Here is a 20,100-nt window from a genome sequence, read left to right on the forward strand (position 1 = left end):
TTCCTGTATTCAGCTGCTACTGTTTGTACTATATAGTGGAACATGGGCTACTTTCAAGACAGATGCATCTCCGAAAGCCTCCCACGGCTTTTAAATACATTTTCAGTAGATTAAAATCTCTGCCATTGTTGAAGGCAGGGAGAAATCTGGTAATGAAACTAGTGCCTCTGAAGTGATCACCAGTTGTCCAGTTTGCCGTTATTATTGTGTGCATGTTGTATTTCTCCTATACAACTCAGTGGTGGACATAATCCTCCCTCCTCCTACTTTCTCCACAACAACCCTGTGAGGAGAGTTGGACTGAGAGAGAGTAACTGACCCAAAGTCACTCAGTCGGCTTTTGTACCCAACTAGAACTTACGGATCTTTGGTGCTTGGCCCAAAGTCACCCAGTTGGATTTCACACCTATGGGAGAATCAGAACTTGCCGCCTTTCAAATTCTAGTGCAACCTTTTCACCATTACACGCAATCCCCAGCAGAGTATCCCATCATTTGCCCAGACTTCGCCTGGGCCAGTGGCCCCCCTCTAGTGGCAGGGCAAGGCAAGGGCAGCGGGGAGCAACTGACCCACCAGGCAATGGTAACGCCTCACGAGGCGTTCGGAGGTGCCGGGCGGCAGTTAGAATGAAGCTGCGGGGGGATTGTGGCGGACAATTCTGGACTCGGAGTCCAGTGAGCCGCAGTAGGTAGCCATCCATCCAGCCAGCTATCCATCCATCCATCTGGCCAGCTGTCAATCCATCCATCCATCTGTCCACCCGTCCGTCCATCCATCCATCCATCCAGCTGGCCATCCATCCATCTAGCCACCCAGCTGTCCATCCATCCATCCATCTGTCCATCCATCCAGCCACCCAGCTGTCTATCCATCTGTCCATCTGTCCATCCATCCAGCCAGCTGTCCATCTGTCCAGCCAGCTGCCCATCTGTCCATCTGTCCAGCAGCTGCCCAGCTGTCCAGCCAGCTGCCCAGCTGTCCATCCCATCCAGCTGGCCATCCATCCATCTAGCCACCCAGCTGTCCATCCATCCATCCATCTGTCTATCCATCCAGCCACCCAGTTGTCCATCTGTCTATCCATCCGTCCATCCATCCGGCCAGGTGTCCAGCCAGCTGTCCATCTGTCCTGCAGTCCAGACAGACAGACAGCTGTCCATCTGTCCTGCAGTCCATCCATCCAACCATCCGTCCGTCCGTTCATCCATCCAACCATCCGTCCATCCGTCCATCCAGCTGTCCATCCATCCAGCCAGCCAGCCAGACGTTCAGCTGTCCGTCCATCCATCCATCCATCCATCCATCCATCCAACCGTCCATCCATCCAGGCAGCCAGCCAGCCAGCCGGACAGCTTCCGTCCGTCCGTCCATCCAGCCGTCCAACCGTCCATTCATCCATCAATCCAGCCGCCCAGCTGTCCGTCCGTCCAACCGTCCCTCCAGCCGGCCGGCCAGTCGAACGACAGATCAAGCAGGCAGGCAGCAACAGCAGTAGAGGCGCTTCTCACCCGGCAGGACGAGGAAAGCAGCCAACCGAGAGAACACACACACAAACACACACACCCCAAAACAACGCAGCAGCCCCCGCCCCCTCCGGGACTCCTCCTGCGCCCTGCCCGACCCGAGTCCCTCGAACCGGTTTCGCCGGTTTACTGCTTCCCTTCCCCGCCCCTCGCGCCCAGCCTTGGCCAGACGCCTCCGCTGCTCCAAAAGCCCCAGAGAGCGCAAGAGAGCAAGAGGACGGTCCTGGTAGCCCCCGACTTTCTCGCCTCCCCTGCCCGGCCCTGTCGGACTTTCCCCGCAAGCCCTTCCCCGCGCCATCGCCTTTCCTTTCCTGCTTTGTTTCAGCCCCGGCGCCGAAGCGGAGGAGGAAGCCCAGCCGTCGGAGCTCCATGGCGCAGTTTGGTCCTTGGGGCTGTTGGCTCTTCTTAGCCGTGGCCTTAAGCGCGACCCTCCGCTTGGGTCAAGCAGGTGAGTCGGATCGCGGGATAACCGCCGCCCCCTCTTCCTCCTCCCTCGGGAAAGCAGGTAGCCAGGCAGGCTGGGTTCACGCCACGGAAGAGGCTCCCGGTTGTGGGGGGTCAGAGGGTTGTGTGAACCCAAGCCGCCGGGGTCGCTCAGAAGCTTAGTCAAGGCAACAGGGCTCTCCAACTTTGGCAACTTTAAGCCAAGCGGACTTCAACTCCCAGAATTTCCCAGCCAGCTTTGTCCAACCCTCTGCTCCAGCAGGAGAGCCTAGATCATGGGGTGTCCAACCTTAGAAGCAGAGCTGGCTGGGGAATTCTGGGAATTGAAGTCAGCCAGGCTTAACAGTTGCCAGGGTTGGAGAGCCCTACTCTACAGAATTCTTCCCCGGGCTCACGGGAGAGGGGATTTAGTAAAACAACGGAAGAACTGAGTTGTGAAGGGAACCTTGGAGGTCTTCTAGTCCAGAGGTCTTCAACCTTGGCTGCTTTAAGCCAGAGCTGGGGAATTCTGGGGGTTGAAGTCCGCCAAGCTTAAAATGGCCAAAGTTGAAGACCTCTGGACTAGTCCAACCCTCTGCTCCAGCAGGAGAGCCTAGATCAGGGGTGTCCAACCTTGGAAGCAGAGCTGGCTGGGGAATTCTGGGAGTTGAAGTCCTCCAGGCTTAACAGTTGCCCAGGTTGGAGACTCTGCCCTGGGCTAAAGGGTGGAAATAGGGTCGGTAGAGATTCTCAGTCATCCAAGTCCTGATTGTTCCCAAAGCTCCCCCCCCACCCCCAGGAGGCAACTGGACTTTCTTGGTTATTTGTTTTGAAGACGTTTCACTTCTGATCCCAGAGGCTTCTTCAGCTCTGGCAGGATAGTGGGGAATAGTGCAAATGTTGCATAATAAGGATATTCATTTATTTATTTTTATTTATTTATTTTGTCAAAAGTTTACAATATCAAGAGAAACAAGAATAAACATAGCTTTAAATATAAAAAAATAGGAACTAATAATTGGGGACAATAGGACAGGGACGGTAGGCACGATGGTGCGCTTATGCACGCCCCTTACAGACCTCTTAGGAATGGGGTGAGGTCGACAGAGGTTAGTTTGTGGGTAAAGGAGTGGGGGGTTTGAGCAGGTGACCACAGAATCAGGTAGTGAGTTCCAGACATTGACCACTCTGTTGCTGAAATCGTATTTCCTGGAATCGAGTTTGGAGTGGTTTACATTGAGTTTATATCTGTTGTGTGCTCTTGTGTTGTTGCGGTTAAAGCTGAAACATTCATTAACTGATAAGACGTTGTAACATATGATTTTATATACTATGCTTAAGGCCAATCTTTAGCTCAAAGGTTGTCTAAGCCTAGAATCTCAAGTCTGGGGGTGTAGGGTCTTCTGTTGCGAACAGAGGAGTGTGTTGGGCCAGGGCAGCACGGAAGGTGGTTGGGGGGAGGGGGAGGGGGGGGAAGAGTTCCTTAAAAAGTCACCTGGGAGAGTAGGAGCAACTCCAGATCCCTCCTGGCTGTTTAGGATCCCGACCTCCGGGACTTTCCCTTAGCCTCCTGCTTCTTCACGGCCCGACTTTCACTTTTCGTTGAGTTGGCTTGCACCGTCCTAACCTCCGTACGGACGAGCAAAGGTTGTGCAAGCCGCTTTGATTGTGCAAGAAAGGCAAGAAGGCTGTATCAATCCGACAAATAACCCCACCAGGGTTTACAAACGAGGGGAAAAGCGGGGGGGCGGGAAAAGGGGCGTGACTGCAGTGCAATGCAATGCAAAAAAGAAAAACCCATTTTCTGCTGGGTTAACCATTTTGATTTTTTTTGAACCTGACTCACCCGACTCCGTTTGGGGCAGGGTCTCCAACCTTGGCAACTTTAGACTTATGGACTTCAACTCCCAGAATTCCTCAGCCAGCTTTGCTGGCTGAGGAATTCTGGGAGTTGAAGTCCATAAGTCTTAAAGTTGCCAAGGTTGGAGACCCCTGGTTTGGGGGGGGGAGGGGGGGGGGAAGCGGGGAGGTAGGACAGACGTTTCGGGCGGGGGAAAAAAAAGGCTCCGGCTTTAGTCGCTGGAAGAGGTGAGGCGGGTCACGAGAAAACATTCTGTTGTCATCGGACATGTGTAATCTTGGTCTCAAGCATTTCCTTTTTTCTTTTTTTAAAGTCAACCGCAGTTGAATGTTGACATTTCGGAGAGGAGGAGTTTTTCATGAGTTGGAGATGGGGGTGGGGAGAGGAGATGGGGGTGGAAAAGCAGTTTTCTTTTTCCCTCCAGGCTTCAAACGGCACCGGAGCAACACTGAAGACGGCAACTTTCTTCCTGGCTTCACAGGGAACTCGGGTTTAGCAGAGCTTAACTAATCAGGCTGGGACATGTTTGTGAAAAGGGTTATCGTCTGTCTGTCTGTCTTTTCTTTCTTTCTTGTCTATATTATCTATCTATATATCTTTCCTTTCTAGCTTTTTCTTTCTTGTCTATCTATTATCTATATCTATATCTTTCCTTTTTTTCTTGTCTGTCATTCAAAAATATATATATATATATATATATATATATATATATATATATATATATATATATATATATATATATATATATATATATATATATATATATATATATATATATATTCTTAAGTTTTCGTGGGTACTTACATGTATGGCATTCCGGCTTTGTTAATATTTTCCCCGTCATGTTATATATATTTATATATATATATATATATATATATATATATATATATATATATATATATATTATATTATATTATATTATATTTATTATATTATATTATATTATATTATATTTATTATATTATATTATATTATATTATATTATATTATATTATATTATATTATATTATTATAGATAGATAGATAGATATGGATCTTTGGTTATTCGGGTTTTCTCCCGCGTAAGATTGGAAGTATCTAGGCAACGTTTCGATGAAGTCTCATTCATCATCTTCAGGCTTCTGTCTTCAGCTCTGTGCTTCTCAGAGTAATGTGAGCTTGCAGCTGCTTCTTCCTTTTAACTGCTAGTGGGGGTTTGACTTGATTGGGTGGGGGCTTGGCTGTGTTCTGATTGGGTGGGGGTGTGTTCTCATTGGCTGGGGGCCTGGCTGTGCTCTGATTGGCTGGGGGAGTGTTCTGTTCAGGTGGGGGCTTGGTTGTGCTCAGGTTTGTCTTAGTTGCTTGCTTGTCAGGAAATTCCTCCTTAATTCTAGGTTGCTTCTCTTCTTGATTAGTTTCCATCCATTCATAGCTTCTTGTCCTGCCCTCAGGTGCTTTGGAAAAATAGCTTGACTCCCTCTTCTTTGTGGCAGCCCCTGAGATATTGGAACACTGCTATCATGTCACCCCCTAGTCTTTCTTTTCATTAGACTAGACATACCCAGTTCCTGCAACCGTTCTTCATATGTTTTAGCCTCCAGTCCCCTAATCATCTTTGTTGCTCTTCTCTTCACTCTTTCTAGAGTCTCCACATCTTTTTTTTTATATTGTGGTGACCACAATACAATGCAATATTCCAAGTATGGCCTTACCAAGGCATTATAAAGTGGTATTCATACTTCACGTTATCTTGAAGCTTCGAAGCAATTCCGGGCACCTTAGAACAGGGGCTCGTAAGCCCCCCCGGGTGGGTTTTTAAAATTTTTCAAAAGATGGGCAGGTTTTCGGATTTCCGAAAAGCGGGGGGGGGTGGGGGGGGGGGGGGGCACCCGGGGGGGGGGGGGGTTAAAAAAACACCGGTCCCCGGTTTCAAAGTGGCGGGCGCGCCCCAGGGCGGCGGACCGGGGGTTGGGGTCCCTGCCTTAGAACACTAAAAGCAATAAAACCATAAATGTTTCTAAAAGCAATAAAAATACATTACTGATTTGTTAATTTAAAAGTTGATGAAGGGTGTTTTCCACCTTCATGGGTCACTGCTTTGCTGCGGCAAAGTTGCTTGTGCGATTCAGAGATGTCTATGAGCTAAGCCGTGCAAGGCCACCCAAGATGGACAGGTCACAGTAAAGAGTTCTAACAAACATGGTCCATTAGAGTGAAAAATGGCAGCCCAGTTCCATATCCTTGACAAGAATACCCCATAGATCAGAGGTGGTATTCAGCTGGTTCTGACCAGTTCTAGAGAACCAGTAGCGGAAATTTGGAGTAGTTTGGAGAACCGGCCAATCCCACCTCTGACTGGCCCCGCCAACCCCATCTATTCTCTGCCTCTCGAGTCCCAGCTGATTGGCTGGGTCTTCTTTGGTTGCCCTCCACAGGAGAACAGAGCTGGAAAGCAGGTTAGTGGGGTGGGGAGGGAATGGGGATTTTGCAGTAATCTTCCCCTGCCATGACCGCCAAGCCACACCCACCAAGCCATGCCCACAGAACCAGTAGTAAAAAAAAAAATTAATCCCACCACTGCCATGGATGGTACCAAAAGGCTTTTTAAAAATGCTCTTTTGCTTGACCTTGAATTGAAGTTCATTTGGATTAAAGGGCCAGATCTGTAAGATCTGTTTGAAGAAAACATTCAGCAGGACAAACAAAGAGAGGGAAGAAATGAGGCTGCTATTAAGAAGTAAACTGTCCTGAATTATCTCCAGCGAAACATCCCAGATTTCACTTTTGCCTGCAACTTTTCCTGGGTTGCGCTGAATATCAAGGCAAGATTAAAACCATGAATTCTTGAATTATACTAGCTTGCCGGTTGGTTAGATTGATACCCTGTCTTTGGTTAGCACAGTAGAATTTGCAGCAGGTGTCAAAATTTGCAAGCTCAGGGTTGCAATTTTGTAAATTTTTGAGCGTTCCTTCACCTTTCCCCTCCATAATAAGCTAGGAAGTTGGCTGGGCAAAGAGGGTGTGATTGGCCCAGAGTCACCCGCAAAGCTTCTAAAAGTGAAGATAACTCAAGTTATCTGATGTCACTCCAACACCAATCACTCTGAGCCATCCTGGTGCAACACTCAAAGTAGAAAACTGCCAAAGATCTTAGTGTCAGAGGCAAAGCAGATAGGGAAAAATGTGGTTTTAGACTAGCCAGTTTCTCCCAACCTCAATTCTCAATTTTTAAATTTGGGGATACAGGTGCTTTTCTGTAGGGTTGTTGCAAAGGATATAATAGGATAAATTTTGTTAATCTGCGCTGCTGATTAATAAAAAAAGAATTTGGGGCCACGGGACTGTTTGAAGGTTTTGTTTTCTTTTTGCTAATCTATTGGCGGGTAGCAAGAGGTGCATTGATTGACTGATTGATTGATTGATTATGTGCCATCAAGTCAGTGTTAACTCTAAGCCACGTCCTACAGGCAGTCCTCGATTTACAACCAGAGTTGGCACCAGAATCGTCAGTGAGCCATACCTTTATTTTATGACGTTATTACCACAAGTCACTCTCATTTTTCAGCGAATCATACTGTCATTAAGTGAATCCAGCCTACCCCATCGACTTCGTTTGGTCTCCAGTGGTTGGGAAGGTCGCAAATGATGATCTCATGACACCCCCCCCCCCCAAGATGCTGCAATTGTTGCAAATACATGCCAGTTGCTAAGCGCCCAGATTTCGATCAAGTGAACGTAGGGATGCTACAGCAGTTTTAAGTGCAACGACCTGTCGTAAGTCACTTTTTGGGAGGCTGTTATAACTTCAGTGGTCACTAAAGGAAGGATTGTAAGTCGAGGACTTCCTGCAGATGGATTTTCTCCATGATAATTGGTCCATAACCTGGTCTATCAGGTCTGTCAAACTGTGCCCCCTGCCCCATTACAGTGGTGGTATTCAATTTTTTTTACTTCTGGTTCTGTGGGTGTGGCTTGGTGGGCGTGGAGTGGCTTAGTGGGTGTGGCGTGGCTTGGTGAGTGTGGCAGCGGAAGGATACTGCAAAATCCCCATTCCCTCCCCACCCCACTGACCTGCTTTCCAGCTCCATTCTCCTGTGCAGGGCAACCAAAGAAGACCCAGCCAATCAGCTGGGACTCAGGAGGCGGAGAATAGATGGGGGCGGGGCCAGTCAGAGGTGGGATTGGCCGGTTCTCTGAACTACTCAAAATTTCCACTACCGGTTCTCCAGAACCGGCTGAATACCACCCCTGCCCCATTACCACTGTAACTGTGAGCCCATCCATCCGGCTGCCTTTCCAGCCCTTCTCTGCACAGCAAGACCTTCCTCGTCATGTGTGTCTGAAAGGGGATATTTTGAACCTAGCCATTCAGGCTTCCAGGAAGAACTCTAGATTGATTTGTTCAACGATCCTTTGCTTTTGTTTTCTGGAGTCTCCATGGTCTCTAGAAAAGGGAGTATTTGTAGCCTCAGGGTTGAAACGAGGGGTCCTCGCTGCTCTCTGAGCTCGGTGGTTTTCTTGCAGACGTTTCATGACCCAACTAGGGAACGTCATCAGGGTCAGAGGGAGTGGAGCTTGTGAGGAGGAGGAGGGAGGGAGGGGGAAGGAGGAGGACTGTGAGGTCCTCGCTGCTCTCTGAGCTCGGTGGTTTCTTGCAGACGTTTCATGACCCAACTAGGGAACGTCATCAGGGTCAGAGGGAGTGGAGCTTGGAGGAGGAGGAGGGAGGGAGGGGGGAAGGGAGGAGGACTGTGAGGTCCTCGCTGCTCTCTGAGCTCGGTGGTTTTCTTGCAGACGTTTCATGACCCAACTAGGGAACGTCATCAGGGTCAGAGGGAGTGGAGCTTGTGAGGAGGAGGAAGAGGGAGGGAGGGGGGAAGGAGCAGGACTGTGAGGTCCTTAATGCTCTCTGAACTGGTGGTTTTCTTGCAGACGTTTCATGACCCAACTAGGGAACGTCATCAGGGTCAGAGGGAGTGGAGCTTGTGAGGAGGAGGAAGAGGGAGGGAGGGGAAGGAGCAGGGTAGGTCCTAATGCTCTCTGAGCTGGTGGTTTTCTTGCAGCTGTTTCATGACCCAACTAGGTAACACCAATGCCATGAAATGTCTGCAAGGAAGCCATCAAGCTCAGACGAGCACCAAGGATCCTACTATCTGTGATCCTCTCCACCACTATTTTCCATGCTGCTATTTCCTAACAGTTCCTGACAAATTTCCAGACAGTGAGAACAGTTAATCTGTGGGAAGGGCTTGCCGTTCTGAAGTTGTGGGTGCTCTATCACCGGAGGTTTTCAAGAAGAGATTGTTCGGAATGATAACGGGGTTGGACTAGAAGACCTCCAAGGTCCCTTCCACCTCCGTTGTTCTCCTACTGGATTGAGCCTGTGGGTGAACAGTAAGGAGCAACACCCCCCAAATTGGAGAAAGAAGGGTTAGAGATCTTAAATCTGCAGGTGGGAGGGAAATGGTGGGTCGGAGGGTTGCTCCAAGTGGAAAAAAAATGACACAGGGAGAAGAAAAAAGATTGTGCAATTTAATCCTCTCCTTCCACCTTTATAATCCAGGCTTCCCCACCATCCGTCTGATTGACCAGGAGGGCCCCATCCTTGAGGGCAACAATGTGACTCTGGAATGCCTAATCAATTCTGGGGATAATGTGTCGGACTTCACCTTCCAAAAATATAGCAAGGTAGGCTAATCAAAGAATTTGCTTTGGCCAGGCTTTGTTAATAGAATTATAATTATTGGGGTTTTTTTTATTTTTGGAATTAGAATTAGAATAAGAATAGAATAGAAAAGAGAAAAGAGTAAGATAGAATAGAATAGAAAAGAATAAGATAGAATAGAATAGAAAATAGAAAAGAATAAGAGAATAGAATAGAATAGAATAGAATAGAGAAAATAAGAATTAGAATAAGAATAGAAAATAGAAAAGAATAGAAAAGAATAAGAATAGAATAGAATAGAATAGAATAGAATAGAATAGAATAGAATAGAATAGAATAGAATAGAGAATTGAATAGAATAGAATATAGAAAATAATAAGAATTAGAATAAGAATAGTATGGAAAATAAAAAGAATAAGAATAAGAATAGAATAGAATAGAAAATAGAACAGAATCAGATAGAATAGAACAGAACAGAACAGAACAGAACAGAATAGAGAAAATAAGAATTAGAATAAGAATAGAAAATAGAAAAGAATAGAAAAGAATAAGAATAGAATAGAATAGAATATAGAAAATAATAAGAATTAGAATAAGAATAGTATGGAAAATAGAAAAGAATAAGAATAAGAATAAGAATAGAATAGAATAGAATAGAATAGAATAGAATAGAATAGAATAGAATAATAGAATAGAACAGAATGTAAAATCAAACAGAACAGTACAGTACAGTATAGTATAGTATTGTGTACTTTATTTGGTCAAGTGTGATTAGACACACAAGGAATTTGTCTCCGATGCAGAAGCTCTCAATGTACATGCAAAGCAACAGAGCAATAACAATCAAAATACGATACCAATAAGATTTAGCTTTAAATCAGGGGTGTCCAACCTTGGAAACTTTAATCCTTGTGGATTTCAACTCCCAGAATCCCCCAGCCACAAACAGTGAGCTTTGGCCAATTTAAGGCTCACGATCAACATTGCTCTTTCTCCCATCTCCAGTGGCTCCGTTCTTGGATCTCTTTGGATGGATCTCATGACTTGCGTTGCTGGTTTTATGACATCACTGTGAATGATGACAATGGGCGCCTCCTGCTGACCATCAGCGACATCCAATCTTGGCACGCCGGACCCTACCGCTGTACCAGCCTGAATGCCACCGACAACACCACCATCTCGGATGAACTGGACTTGCAGATGGAGTGTATGTGGGGGTTTGGATTCCCCTTAACAGATAACAGATAATCAGAGTTGGAAGGGACCTTGTAGGTCATCTAGTCCAACCCCCCACCCAAGCAGGAGACCCTACACCATTTCTGACAGATGGGAGTCCAATCTCTTCTTGAAAGTCTCAAGTGATGGCACTCCCACAACTTCCGAGGGCAACTTCTATTTCATGGGTTGATTGTTCTCACTGTCAGAAAGTTTCCCCTTATTTCCAGGTTGAATCTCTCCTTGTTCAGTTTCCATCCATTATTCCTTGTCAGGCCTTCAGGTGCTTTAGAAAATAGCTTGATCCCCTTCCTCCCTGTGGCAGCCCCTCACATATTGGAAGACCGCTATCATGTCTCCCCTGGTCCTTCTCTTTACTAGACTAGCCAAGCCCAGTTCCTGCAACCGTTCATGATATGTTTTAGCCTCCAGTCCCCTAATCATCCTGGTTGCTCTTCTCTGAACTTTTTCTAGAGTCTCAACATCTTTTTTATAGGGTGGTGACCAAAACTGGATGCAGTACTCTAGATGTGACCTTACTAAGGCTTTATAGAGTGGTATTAGTACCTCACTTGATATTGATTGTATCCCACTGTTAATGCAAGTTAGGATTGCATTGGCTTTTTTGGCTGCTGTCCTTCTAGCCACCAGAGGGCAGTAGATAAACAGGAGATAAGGACTAGGAGATTGTGTTACTCTTTCCTTTTAGATCAGGGTTCTCCAACTTTGGCAACTTTCAGCCTGGTGGACTTCAACTCCCAGAATTCCCCAGCCAGTTGGAGACCCCTGACATAGACTATACTCCTGCAGTTCACAGTCTGCCTATCTTTGGGATCTGCAGTGGAGTGTTTACCTGAAGAAGACCGAGAATGGAAAGAGAGAGATTTGAAACACCAATAAAAAGCACTTTTATGAGCAGAGGGGGAAAAAAATATTCTTGCAGGCACGGTTTATTCTCAACCAGCACGGCTCCATTAACAGGACAGATTTAGAAGCAGAAGCAACCGACGTGGAGCCATGCTGGTTCTTTACAGAATGATATATGTAGGCGTGGGTGGGATAGATGGAAAATCGCTTCGGAGCCCCAGCAACGGAGTCCCTGAACCCCCTACCAGGCTGTCATTCCGAATTGAGAAGGGGCGGGGATGATGGGAAAGGAAGAGATCTGACTTTCCATGTCTTCTTCCCTTCCTCAGATCTGCACAAGGTCTTTGTCAGCAATTCCAACTCCTGGTGTGGTACCGTAGGGGACTCCATATCGGTCCTTGAAGACGACAGCCTGCAGCTTCAGTGTTCAGCGGATGCCTCCCAGACACCGCACTACGAGTGGATTCGAGAGGTAAGGGAGCGGGACAAAGGCTTCAGAATGGAACCGAATAACAGTGTTGGAAGGGACCGTAGAGGTCATCTAGTCCAACCCTCCACTCAAGCAGGATAACGTAAACCGTTTAGGACCCATGATTATCCACTCTCTTTTTAAAAACCTCCAGTGTTGGAGCGTTTAGAACTTCTAGAGGCAAGTCGTTCCCCTGGTTTATGGTTCCCGTGGTCAGGAAATTTCTGCTCGTTTCTAGGTTGGTTCTTTCCTTGATTGGTTTTCATCCGTTGCTTCTTCTCCTGGTGCTTTGGAGAGTAGCCAAAAGTTGTGGGAGAGAAGGTTCTTAAGCATAGTTCTTTCCCTCCAGGTTGTTTTGTGGTCAAAGTTTCCCAAATCATCCCACAGGTGGTTTTTCAAGAGGCAACTGGACTTTTCTTGTTGTTGTTTTTCTTGAAAACCTTTTGCTTCTCATCCAAGAGGCTTCTTCGGTTCTGGCTAAATGTCGGGGGATGAAGGATTTATATTCTTTGCATGTCGGTCGTTAGCTCTCTTTCTCCACCATCCAGCCAAAACTGAAGAAGCTTCTTGGATGAAAAGGCAAAGTGTTTTCAACGAGGGGGGGGGGGAGAAAACCTAAAAAATCCAGGTGCCTTTTTTCAAAAGCACCCTTGAGACAACCATGACCTGGACGATTGAGAATCTCCACAGACAACTTTCCCAAATCATCTTTGCAGGTGTCAGAAAGTTAGCCGAGTTTCATAGCTTCATTGGGTAGATCAAAAGCTTTCTGTTAATGGTTCTTTTCTTTTTTTCTCTCTCTCTCCTATAAATAGGGCGATGACTGGATCCTGCCCTCAGGTTCCTTAACTATCTACAAGGTAACCCAGGAGCAAGCCGGGACCTATACTTGCCAAGCCCACCACCCAACTTTGCCACAGTTGACCAAGAGCAAATCAATCCGCTTGCTCGTGGAGAGCCCCAAACGCAGCTTCAGTTTTGGTGAGAAGCCCTGAATTTGGGTGTCCATTATGAAGTCTGGCCACTTGGTATCTTCCGTATTTGTTGGGAGAACTTTCTGGAAAAGAGCCCATCAGGTGTTGGAGTCCCTTGTTGAGATCCATCATCTTTAGGAACATCTGAGCAGTGACTCCTGGGCCCAATCAAGCCCATTTCTCTTTTCCTGCTGCCACAGACAACAATATTTACAGTCCAGCCCTGCAGCATACGATTACCTAGAAATTAAATCCTACTGTTTAGTGGGAGTTACTTGCAGACACCTTTCTGTGGGATTGAGATCTTGGGTGACTCTTTTGTGGAAAAAGTCAGCCAAAATGTACTCAGCAAAGACTAGCTTGCTGTGTGGACACAACCATGGAGGTTTGTAAAACATAGTTCATGACATCCCCTAAATCTCCGCTGAAGATGTTACCTAGGCTGGTAATGAAACGTTCGAAAACCAACCCACAACCTCAGAGAACGAACCTCCACCCTCAAACCTACTAGGATTTCAGACACTCCGTGTAATCTGGCACGTCTTTTATGGGGGGAAAAATCCTCAGGAAAACCACCCTGTGGAACCAGCCCTGCCTAATTTGAAGGCTTGCTGGTGCCACTCCTCTTTTAATAACACCTTAGCTCCTGTCCCCCTGTGGGTGATCCTAGGGGCAGGGCTGACCACCACCTTTCTCTGCCCTCTGATGGAGGCAGGTGGGTGGAGGGCACTGAGGCTGGTTCCCATTTTGATGTTGACCCTTTTGTCTTCTCCAGAGTCCGTGCTGTCCCTCAGCACCCCAATGCTGGCCCTGGCGGTGGCCCTACCAGCTGTGCTGCTGCTGCTGTTGATTTTGGTCTTCGCTTTCCTTATTCCGCGTCACCGGGCAGCTGCCCTGAAGAAAATGGCTTTGTGAGTGTCCGGTGGGATTATTTGGGGGCTGCGGTGGTCAGGGACGTGCCTGATCTGGTCCCAGGTGGGGATTTGGAATTCTTTTTGCGCCTGAGTTTAATGGAGATTTGTGGACTACCCCTGGGAAGTGAGAATGCAATAAACAAACATGGAGTGACCGGTAACCTAGTTTGCCTCGTTCCTCAGACCAGCCTAGGCCATATCTTTCTCAGTTTGTGTATTTATGCATCAGTGGGGACAACCAGTTAAATGTTGGTCTTTCTTTTTAGGGAGGAATCTGGCCAGCGCACCCCCATTTACAAAGGGAGCCTCGACTCTGTGCCTTCTGTTACAGACACCCAGCCTCTGGTGATGTGAAGCAGATACACCGGTTAGTAAACTTGTATAGCGCGATCTATTTCTTTTTAAATCCTGGGAAGATCTCTTCATCCTTGATCAAAGTCTACAGAGATTCTCAGTCATCCTCAGGTCATGGTTTTTCCATGGACTTTCTTGTTTTTCTTCCTTTTGAAGACATTTCGCTTCTCATCCAAGAAGCTTCTTCAGCTCTGACAGGATAGTGGGGGATGGAAGGATTTATAACAGGGGTGTCCAATTCAAGGCCTAGGGGCCAGATCCAGCCTGTGGGGTGCTTAGATTTGCCAACAAAGGACCAGCCCGGGATGCCTCTGCCAACAAAAACAGAGCGGCCATTGCGGCCGGAAACAGGGTCTGGGGAGGAGGCACGCATGACCCACCCAAGCTCCATTTTCCCTCTCAGAGCACTCGGACCTCCACAGGTGCCCCTGACATGAGTGACAAGCCCACCCTGGCCATGCTCACCTCAGAGGTCAAACACAATCCTGGTGCGGCCCTCAATGAAGTCAAATTTGACACCCCTGATTTATATTCCTTGCAGACAGCTGGCCATTTGCATCCTTTTAGAGGGTCATTGAGGCCACTTGGAGTGTTTATCTGTGATTTCATTTTTTTTTTTTTTTTTTGTAAATTTTATTTGAGTTTTCACAAAGAGAAAAAAAATACAAATAAAACATATTTTTTGAAAGTAGCGTAATCCCGGGTTACATTTCTTCGTACAGACACAAATTCAGGTTCATGCTCATTTTTATATTCTATTCCATATCTTATTACCATTTTACATTTTCTGCATAGCTTCTCCCCTCTTTTAATTTTCTCAATTTTATTTTAATTATCTCATCTCAATTCAAATCATTGTATTTATATTTTTTGTCTGTTCTGTTTGAATTATCTATTATCTTTTCTCATTAAACAAAATTTCTCCTATAGTTACTGATTGGAGTATGACGCCTTTATATCTTTTCCCTAAAGTTGTAACATTCAATATAATACATAACTTCCATTCGGATTCTGCTTGGTACATTCTTAAAATACACACTGTATTCTTAAAAAAAAAGAAAAAATTATAAATGTATATAATTAAAACATTCCATTCCAATTCAATTCTATCATTAATATTAATATTCATTAAAGTCTTAACATCTTTAACATTACTTTTCAATTAAATATCATACTTCTATGGGAACAATTATAAGCTTTCCATAGTTAATTCCCCCCCCCTTCACTTATATTTTATAAAACATTAACTAATTAAAATGTTCCCGTTCCTTCCTAATTCAATTTTCTCATTTATTTTATTTCACTTATTTTATTCACAAACATTTCACTAAATTACACTAACTATTTTATCCCTCATTTTAATCATACGTTGTTTCCAATTTTCTAAAGTTATTTCTATTACTAATATAACAATACAATCTTATGTACCTTTAGAGAATCCCTTTTTCATTTAGATTTTCACCCATTATCTCTAAATAGGTCCTGTTTCTCTATATCTTGCTCCGGTCCTTTGTAACTTCTTTTCCTTTCCTTCTTCCCAATCTTCTTCTCTCTCCCCTTTTTACCCCCTTGTCTCTCTACCTCTATTTCTCTCTTCTGTATTCCCCTTTTCTGTTGCTTTCCAGTATTATACTTATTTTTTGAATTATTTTTCTTTTCTTTGGTTGTTTTTTTAAGTCTTAAATTCTCCATTCTCTTCCCCCCCCCCTTTCCTTTTTCTTCCTCACATAAAATTGCTTGTTCATTAAAGATGGCTTCTTCTTTGTCCCAGTCTTCTTGTTTTGCAGTCGTTTCTTGTTGTTTCTCATAGTTCCAAATCGCCATTTCTAAGAATTCAAAAATGAAGCCAAAAGGACCCTTCCCTTTTTGTGCATCTTCTTTGTACTTTTTAAGTTCCATTTTCAATTGATCCAGAAGTGGTGCCACTGTATAAATTTTTAAACAACCACCCGATTGATTTTAGTCATTCAAATATAATAACCAAGAATCCAAAGATCACCAAATAATCCAAACACACGCAAGCTGTTTCTTTTTTGCTCTTTTTTTCACTTTCTCTTCCTGGGGTTACTATTTAGTTGCAAAGTTTCAGTTAAAATATATCTTTTAGAAGTTGTTGAAGTTTTACTGTAGATTCTTTTTTATTCCAGGCAGTCTCCTCCCTCTTCCAGATCCTGCCCTTATTCTTTTTCTCTCCCTTCCTGCTTATGAAAAAGAAAATTTTTAATGTCCAGAAATCTTTATTATCCCTTTGGCATTTTGTTTTATTTTCAGCTTAATTGCCTATTGATGTCAAAGCGGATTTTTCCGATTTCTTATTTAAGTCTCTTAGTTGTCAGTATAGGGAAGGAGAGAGAAGAAAAAAAAAGCTAAACCTTTCCCTTTCAACTTTCCTTCGCTGCTTCCGACTCTTCTTTGGGAGCGATGTTATTTTTTGTAAGTTTAAATTCCAGGGTACCTTAGTTGTTGCTTTTACAATTTAACCCGGTCAGCCAAAACTTTCACTTCTTATCTTCCTCCTGCACATTCTTTTCCGGTCGAGTTCTCCTTTGTGGTGGCCATTTCTGACCACCGCTGCAACCGCCTTCGGGAAAGGGAGTAATGGCCAGCTGAGGAGGAGAGATGCAGCTCTCCTCAACCCTGCTGGCGGTCTCCCCCCTCTTCACCACCTCTACAGGGTGGCTTAGCCCCAAAACCAGCCGGCTCGGGGCGTTCCAGCGGCGAGCCCAGACAGAAACCGCGCACGATCGCGGATTTCTGTCTGTCGCCAAAGCCCTTCAAACCGGAAGTCCCGTGATTTCATTCTTGATAATTCTTCATAATTATTTCCATAAAAGAGTACAGCTAGTCCTCATCTTATGACCATTTGAAATCACAATGAACTTCCCTGGGGGTTCTTAAAACCTAGTTCTGAAGTTTCAATGGCTGCCCCGGCATCACATGACTTCATGTTGGGCACTTGGCCGGCCAGCTGGCATGTATAACCATTGGCAGTGTCACATGGTCACTATTTTATGACGATTTTGCCAAAACTTGGCATTTACTTCTGTTTTGGTAAAATTGGCGCCTAAAAAAAATCATTGGTTTTTTTTAACAGCCGCAGTGATCGCTTTAGGGCAGAGGTCTCCAAACTTGGCAACTTTAAGACTTGTGGACTTCAACTTCCAGAATTCCTCAGCCAGCATATCCTGAGCATTGAAGTCCACAAGTCTTAAAATTGCCAGATTTGGGGACACCTGCTTTACGACCATGGTGGTCACTTTAACGATCCCCAGCAAAAAATCAGGTTACTCACATAGGCAACCTGTTTCACAATGGTCACAACTTGTGACCATGATAGGCAGGCTCTGCTACAGTCATAACCCAAGGACTATTTGTATAAACCAACTCACAAAATATGTCGTTTGGGGGGAAATGGGCAGACATTTTTCCTTGATATGTTGGTGTCTGGAGGGGAATCTGATCATTCAGAAATCTATGGAGGGTTTTAAAAATGCTTCCCCCGTGGCATTGCCTGAGGTCGATCTGACTTTATAGTTCAGGCAGCTTAAAAAAGGAGAGGACTTATCTTGCAAATTTATTTATATCGTTGTAGTTGTTTTTTTAAAGGCTCGGGAAGCCATTCTCTCAAAATCTCCTTGAACAGATTTTCAGTACAGTTTTAGGCAAAACAGATGTAAAGAGCAGTGGGAAGATATTAAAGAAAGACTGTTATTAAAAAAATGAAATTGTTTGGCTCTCCTTTAGAATGCTGAGAGAGATAGGAAGGTCAGCACACACACAAAAAAATCACCTGACATTCTGCTTAAAAGTTGGCAAACCCTTTTGAACATTCGATATTCCACCATAAACATGGCCTCAAACGTGACCCTTTCTCTACACTTCCTAAAATTAGCCTAGGAGATCATTTCCTGCAACAAATCAATGAATAAGTATAATGTTGTGTGTGTGGGGGGTTGTTTAATTGGGTTGTCTGTATCTTGTGTTGTGGTCTGCCAACTGCCAGACTTGGACAATGAGGAGGTTGGGGAGGAATTTGGCCCAGTCCTGGAGTCTGGGGAAGGCTCTGATGGATGCTCTATGTTGGAAGCAGAGATAGGGCCAGGACCATCCAACATTTCCCAGCTGCCTTCGGAGTCAGAGATAAGTGAGGAAGAAGAACAGCTGGGGCCTGTTCCAGATGCGTGTATGCGCAGAGCTGTCAGGAGAGGAGAACAAACAAAGGAACAGGGGCTGACTTGGGAAGAAAGGCACACGTGGACGCTGAATGGGCCCTTCCTGGGGAATAAATAGAAGCAAAAGGGGAGTGGTGGTTGCAGGAGACAATAGTTCTTATTTCGCTTGGAAGATTTACTTATCATGGTTGGTTCGTGCCTCACAGAGACTTCTTAATTTACAGCTTTGCGACTGGAAGCTCTCGGCCTGGTAACTATCCAAGGACTCATAAGATCTGTTCTTACAATTAATCCGTGGAAGTATTATTGGCGGGACTTTTCTGTGTGTGAATGCCATGAATTCACAGTAACTAAATAAAAAAGGATTTTTCGGGACAAAGCGTCTGTTTCTTGGTTCCTGGGTCAGAACATCTTGTTTTAGGACATGTAGAGAACAGATCTCATTTTAGGTCATGTTTATGCAGGAATATTGGAACGTTCGAAAGGATTCATCTATTTTTAAGCACCACTGTAGAAGTTGGAGCAGTGAGGTGCTGTTGCTGGAGATAGTTAGGATTTCCTCATGGAGTTTGTTTGGGTATCTTATACCAGTTGGCACTAACTGGAGCAGTGTTTTTCAATCTTGGCAACATTAAGACATGTGGACTTCAACTGTCAGAATTCCCCAGCCAGTGTGGATTTCTGGACATTGAAGTCTGCACATTTTACAGTGGCCAAGGTTGAGAAACACTGAACTGGAGGATTTGGGTGTGAGGTAATACTTTTGTATCTGGAGAATATCAAGCCAGGGGCTGTTCATTAAACCTTTAGGATCCCTCTAAATCAGATTTTTTAAAATTGGCAACTTTAAGATGGGTGCACTTCGACTCCCAGAATTCCACACTGACTGGGGAATTCTGGCAGTTGAAGTCCACACAACATCTTAAAGTTGTCAAATTTTGAAAAACACTGAGTTAAAATATCCTTCGCAACAACTACCAGCTGTGTTAACCTTTTTTGTTTTTTCCCTTTCCATAGGATGAAGTGAACTTTTTCAAGATCCAACTTTTTTTCCTGTATTGATTATAGACTGGCAGCAATAATCCTCAGTGTACAGTAACTGGTTGTTTTTGTGTATATTTAGGGGAATTGTTATCCTGACTTTTGGGGGGACCCGTTTGGAAAAATTGAGGGGGGCAGAAGTGATATCGGGGTGCCTGTGAATCTCTCCTTTCCAGCTACATTAGCTGCTCTTTGCCTGCCATTCTTTCTAAGCTAAAATACTATTTTTTCCCCTGTGGCTCATTTGGCCAATATCTACCCTGACAAACATTATTTCTTTCATGTTTGGACAGATACTGTCTCTTTATATTTTTTACTTTTTAACTTAAGAGTCAATGAATGAAGAATAAGGCACTGGATTATTATACCTTTTGTTTGTTGAAAATAAACAAGCATTGGCTCTTTTCTACAGTAGCGCTTGTTCTCCAGCAGAAGAAAATTTGTAATAAAGAGAGAAGCCTTATTTAAAAACTCAAAACAAATCCTACCCAAGGCAGGAAGACTCCGATTATGAAAGACAAAGTTAACATTCCAAAAGCAAGAGAGGGTCTTTGTCAGGGGTGGCGCTGCTGGCGGTTTGCAGGGGTTCGGGAGAGACCCTAGCTAAGATTCTGCACAATTCGGAGAACCCCCAAATCCC

The 20,100-nt window shown here is 44.9% G+C and overlaps 1 protein-coding gene across 1 annotated transcript; it reads left to right on the forward strand.

Annotated features, from left to right (window-relative positions):
- The first annotated feature begins 1,460 nt into the window (after window positions 1-1,460).
- On the forward strand, window positions 1,461-19,865 carry LOC113421145 (cell surface glycoprotein MUC18-like). The gene is made up of 8 exons (XM_087971080.1): window positions 1,461-1,971; window positions 9,353-9,477; window positions 10,460-10,661; window positions 11,866-12,008; window positions 12,821-12,986; window positions 13,755-13,890; window positions 14,160-14,260; window positions 19,437-19,865. The coding sequence occupies exons 1-7, from the start codon at window positions 1,893-1,895 to the stop codon at window positions 14,245-14,247; spliced, it is 939 nt and encodes a 312-aa protein (XP_087827206.1). The 5' UTR covers window positions 1,461-1,892; the 3' UTR covers window positions 14,248-14,260; window positions 19,437-19,865.
- The last annotated feature ends 235 nt before the right edge of the window (window positions 19,866-20,100 follow it).

This window comes from Notechis scutatus, chromosome 8 (assembly GCF_049901735.1).
Source record: "Notechis scutatus isolate UNSWTSFEM ecotype Mainland chromosome 8, rNotScu1.2, whole genome shotgun sequence".
In the NCBI taxonomy this organism is placed as follows: domain Eukaryota; kingdom Metazoa; phylum Chordata; class Lepidosauria; order Squamata; family Elapidae; genus Notechis; species Notechis scutatus.